General features: G+C 41.4%; 1 protein-coding gene across 1 annotated transcript; it reads right to left on the bottom strand.

Moving 5' to 3' along the window:
- Positions 1-4,418: 4,418 nt before the first annotated feature.
- On the bottom strand, positions 4,419-5,330 carry LOC309516530 (vomeronasal type-2 receptor 26-like; the record flags this gene model as incomplete). Its single annotated transcript, XM_082195292.1, has 1 exon — positions 4,419-5,330. The coding sequence occupies one exon, from the start codon at positions 5,328-5,330 to the stop codon at positions 4,419-4,421; it is 912 nt and encodes a 303-aa protein (XP_082051418.1).
- Between the last annotated feature and the right edge of the window lie 378 nt (positions 5,331-5,708).

Below are 5,708 nucleotides of genomic sequence, written 5' to 3'. Positions count from 1 at the left end.
TTTCTGTATGTTCAGAAAAGTGCCATCCAGGTTATAGCAAGAAAATGAAGGAAGGGGCACCATTTTGCTGCTATGATTGCATCCCCTGTCCAAATGGGAAGATTTCAAGCCTTGACGGTAAGACCTTCAGTGTACAGGCTTAAATTTAATGTAGTTTCCAAAGCACATGGCAATTCAAGTTGTGATGTTGTTGCTGATGATATTGTTTTTAATTGGCTGAATCAGAATCTCCAGAAAGGCATAACAAAATCCAATTCAAACTCTATGATAAGATCCCATGCCAAATAACACTGTCACAACCCTATTACATTGTTGCAGCATTAGAGCGAGATAAATACACTGAGGTTCGAGAAAACAAAATAAACCATTTTTCTCTTCCAATTTTCAGACATGGATGACTGTTCTGAATGTGCAGAGGATCAGTATCCCAACAAGGACCAAGATTTGTGTGTTCACAAGACAGTAACCTTCTTGTCTTATGAAGAACCACTTGGGATCATCTTAGCCATTTTTTCAGTTTTCTTTTCGTTCTTCACTGCTTTGGTTCTAGGAATATTTATCAAGCAACATGACACACCCATTGTCAAAGCCAACAACCGAAGCCTTTCATATACTCTCCTCATTGCCCTCTTGGTCTGCTTCCTTTGTGCTTTGCTTTTCATCGGCCCACCTCTGAAAGCAATATGCCTTCTCCAACAAATTAGTTTTGGTATAGTTTTCTGTGTTGCTGTTTCTTGCATATTGGCCAAAACCATGACAGTGGTTCTGGCTTTCATGGCTACCAAACCAGGAAGCATGATGAGGAAATGGGTGGGCAAACCACTGGCCATATCCATTGTCCTTTCATGCTCTCTTATCCAAGCATCAATTGGTGTCATATGGTTGGCAACCTTTCCGCCATTCCCAGATGCTGACATGCACTCAGAGACTGAAGAAATTATACTGGGATGTAATGAGGGGTCTGTGATTATGTTTTTCTGTCTTCTTGGCTATATGGGTTTTCTTTCCATTGTCTGCTTCTGCATAGCTTTCCTTGCCAGGAAGTTACCTGACAGCTTCAATGAAGCCAAGTTTATCACTTTCAGCATGTTGGTCTTCTGCAGTGTTTGGTTGACCTTTGTTCCAACCTACCTGAGTACCAAGGGAAAATACACAGTGGCTGTGGAGGTCTTCTCCATTTTAGCTTCAGGTGCTGGTTTACTGGCTTTCATCTTTTTACCAAAATGTTACATTATTGTATGGAGGCCTGATTTGAACAACAGGGAACGACTAATTAAGTGAAAATGTTAAAATTATTAATTGTAAGCAGTTTTATTTATAAGAATGCATTTCAGTTTTTTTACAGCATTTCATTCAATATCTGCAAATACAAAATTCTCCTAGCCCCTCACATATACAGATTATTTCAATCTCTCTTCCATTTCTGCTCTCTCAATCTTTATATTTTCATCTATAAGGTGCAAAAAATTAAATGATGGCTGCATTACAGTTCACATACTGTTTTGTAAAGTGTGAATTAGTTATGTTCATCTTTCAATTTGAATTGAATTAAATTTCTCCTCTGTTTCCAGAGGCAGAAAGCAGGGAATGTTAGGGGATCCAATCAGAGGTGAGTGGGGTGGTAGCTTTATGCTAAAAGCCATAAAAGACTTGTGCCAGTTCTGCTACACTCAGCAATTCAGTTTAATCAATATTTATTCTAAATAGTTGGATTTAATTTTGATGAAGTAGTTGCTAATGAGGATCATATCGTTAAATTGTTGGTAGCTCAGTCTCCTGCAGAAAAGACCAACAACGGCTCTTCCAGCACATTAAAGACTAACAAATTAATTATGGCATAAGCTTTCTCCTGAAGCACATGTTTTGGGTCAATTGCAAATACCGTAAGTGGCAATGATTTGTTCCAAGTACAGAATTTCCCTGTGACGTTGCATGCAGCTCTCATTGTAGTGCCCTTACTAAAAACTACCAGCATACTTTGGCCTTGACATTTGTGGTTAAGCAGATCAATCAAAACCACCAGCTCCTGTCCAATGTTACCATGGGTTTCTGCATCTATGGCAGCTACTTCAGTGAAAGGTGGAGCTATCATGCCACAATGGAACTTCTCTCAACACAGACCAGATTTGTCCCCAACTACAATTGTGATGCATGGGATAATCTGAGAGCAGTCATTGGAGAACTTTACTCTGAAATCTCCTGTTTTAAGCAGTACTTTTTTCTGGGGGACACAGGGTTATGCATACCCCTAAATATTTTGTGAATCTAAGTTTGGCCTCATTGAGGGGCAGTATTTCAATATAAATAGGAAAATGAGAGTACCCCTAAATAGTTTTTAGGAAAATAAGAACTGATTTTAGGTCTCTACAAGGTTCCACAGGTGGGATGCAAGTGTGTATAGTGCCTTTCCAGAGATTTTTGTGTAGTTTGGGGATGAGAGAAAGAAATGTTTGAGATGAACATGTAGACTGTCCATTCTCTTTAAAAACCCATCACAACCATATATATAAAACTTTCATCCAGCATAATTTGTTCACACACAAAATAATATTTGGAACAATAAGCATGCAGGATTTTTTTTAAAAAAATTACAATTCTTACCTGTGACCGGACTCAGTTATAGGTTTGAATCCTCTAATTTTCTGTTCTCTTCATTTTATATGATTTTATGTGTTCTTATATTACTGCTTTAATGGCTTCAATATACTGTTAACTGGGAGCAACTGATGACATTTTTAAAGAACTTGGTAATTATATAGCAAACCCACTCCCAGCACCCCTACTCCTGTGGGCAAAAATGAAGGCAACACTAGGTATAAACAACTAGACAAGACACTATTTAGGAATTTAAAATTGGTCACAACTTTTATTGATTACAGATGTAGGTAGACTTTGTCTCAAGTACTGGGCATATAGACATTATCAGCCACCAGGTGGAGGCCTAAACCACACACACACACAGAGAGAGAGAGAGAGAGAGAGAGAGAGAGAGAGACGTCTCTATTTCTATTTCTGCTTCCACTTCATCATTCTCTAGTTCACATATGGCTCTGCTCAATTTATTAATGAGGACACCAAAGACCTTTCATTTTACCAAATGGTGCCAAATGAGGAACATCAATACAATGGAATTCTGTGATTGCTTATGCATTCCCGCTGCCCATGGGCAGGGGACCTTGTTGCAGGAGATAGAAATGAAGAAAGATTCTTGGAAATAGTGATGCCATAGTTTTCACAGTGTGGCATCTGTTTTGCTTTAATAGAAAGAGTCAATGCAGTTTACATCACTGATGTATTTGACATGCTGGAATGGGGAGCATAGCTTAATAATGATGATGATGATGATGATGTATACCCCACCCATCTGGCTGGGTTTCCCCAGCCACTATTGGCGGCTTCCAACAAAATATTAAAATACAATAGTCTGTTAAACATTAAAAGCTTCCCTAAACAGGGCTGCCTTCAGATGTCTTCTAAAAGTCTGGTAGTTGTTTTTCTCTTTGACATCTGGTGGGAGAGCGTTCCACAGGGCAGGTGCCACTACCTCTGCCCTCTGCCTGGTTCTCTGTAACTTGGCTTCTCGCAGCGAGGGAACCGCCAGAAGGCCTTCGGCACTGGACCTCAGTGTCCGGGCAGAACGATGGGGGTGGAAACACTCCTTCAGGTATACTGGACCGAGGCTGTTAAGGGCTTTAAAGGTCAGCACCAACACTTTGAATTGTGCTCAGAAACATACTGGGAGCCAATGTATAATATTATGGAGAGCAAAGCCCATGTGTTCATGATCTCTCTAGAAACACAGTCTATGATAAATTGGAGATTCTTGCTACATCTACCCGAAATAAAATAAGTCCCCAGCCCCAATCTGACAGAACTTGAAGGATCAGCAACATGCAACAACCAACAACAACACGATCATAGAAAGTGACATGGTGAAGGGGTGTGTGTGTGTGTGTGTGTGTGTATGAATGATCCCCGCCCAGGAAGGATTTTGTCACCCCCTCAGGGATGACACCTGGAATGGACCACACCCACCGCCCCGCCCCCCTTCATACACCCCTGTGGACAGGGTGGGGTTGGTGTGGCTGGGGCTAGGAAGTGAAGTCTGCAAAGTAAAGAGCCCGCAGATTTTCCTTGTGGACTTTCCTTCACTGGAGATTTTTCGCAATCTGTCATGGGTGTTTGAATGGAAATCCTTACCTTGCAGAATGTTGGGCTAGATGAAGAGGTGGTCTATTTTCAGTCTCCACAAAAGTCATCCAAAGTAAAATGCTGTCTGAATTTCAGATTAGAGTTGGGTGGAATTATTATTTTTATTTAAAATTGAGTTTATAAACCATCACAGTTGTCTCATCAGAATGGCATCAGCATTTAGGTCAGAAACAAAGGTCACATACACAGTTTGTATTGCTAGAAAATTATATTGTATTCAGTTTTTTTTTCCTGAGGAGTTGCTCCCTATTGTTCAGCTCAGGCCTCAGCACAATAATGTAGCATTTTGGGAAAAATATACAACCCAGCAAGCCAAAACTGGATGATAAGATGGAAAAAATTTCCACAGCCACCATGTATTTTCCCTTGGTGCTCAGGTAGGTTGGGACAAAAGATAACCAAACACTGCAAAATATCAACATACTAAATGTGATAAACTTGGCTTCGTTGAAACTGTCAGGCAACTTCCTGGCGAAGAAAGCCACAGTGAAGCTAACAATGGCCAGGAAACCCAAGTACCCCAAGACACAGTAAAACATAGTCACAGACCCTTCATTGCATTCTAGTATAATTTCTTCAGTCACAGAATGCATGTCAACATCTGGGAATGGGGGAGAGGTTGCCAGCCATATAGCACAAATACCTGTTTGTATAAGGGAGAAGGAAAGAACAATGGTGCTAGCTAGTCTTTTCCCCACCCATTTCCTGATTTTAGAACCAGGCTTGGTGGCCATGAAAGCCAGAACCACAGTGACAGATTTTGCCAATACAGAAGAAACAGCCATGGAGAAGATGATGCCAAAGGCAGTTTGTCGGAATAGACACCCCAGTATGCAAGGTCTGCCAATGAAGAGCAATACACAGAGGGGGCAGAGCAGGAGGGAGAGAAGGAGAAGGTAGGTAAGACTCCTGTTGTTAGCTTTGACAATAGGAGTGTCATGATACTTCATAAATGCCACGAGCACAAGAGCTGTGATTAAAGAACATGAAAGAGCACAAGTGATTAAGCTGATTCCCAAGGGCTCTTCAAAAGCCAGGAACCTTACAACTTTGGGAATGCAAAAATCCTGATCTTCATTTGGGTGACGGTCTTCTGGGCACCAGAAACAGTCGTTCATGTCTGAAAAACAATATTCCCTGTCAGTCTTCCCAAACATTTCCTGATCCTCAATTGGAATTGCAATCCAAATAGCTGGCCCTTGTGCTGCCGGTGGCACTGTGGTCTAAACCACTGAGCCTCTTGGGCTTGCTGCTTGTAAGGTTGGCAGTTCAAATCCCCACAACGGAGTGAGCTCCAGTTGCTGTGTCCCAGCTTCTGCCTAGCAGTTTGAAAGCACGCCAGTGTAAGTAAATAAATAGGTACTGCTATAGCAGGAAGGTAAATGGTGTTTTGATGTGCTCTGGTTTCCGTTCCGTTGTGCCAGAAGCAGTTTAATCATGCTGGCCACATGACCCGGAAAGCTGTCTGTGGACAAACACTGCCTCCTCGGCCTGAA

The sequence above is a fragment of the Podarcis vaucheri genome (assembly GCF_965113315.1).
Source record: "Podarcis vaucheri genome assembly, chromosome: 13".
Lineage (NCBI taxonomy): Eukaryota > Metazoa > Chordata > Lepidosauria > Squamata > Lacertidae > Podarcis > Podarcis vaucheri.
This window is presented reverse-complemented; position numbering and strand designations above follow the sequence as displayed.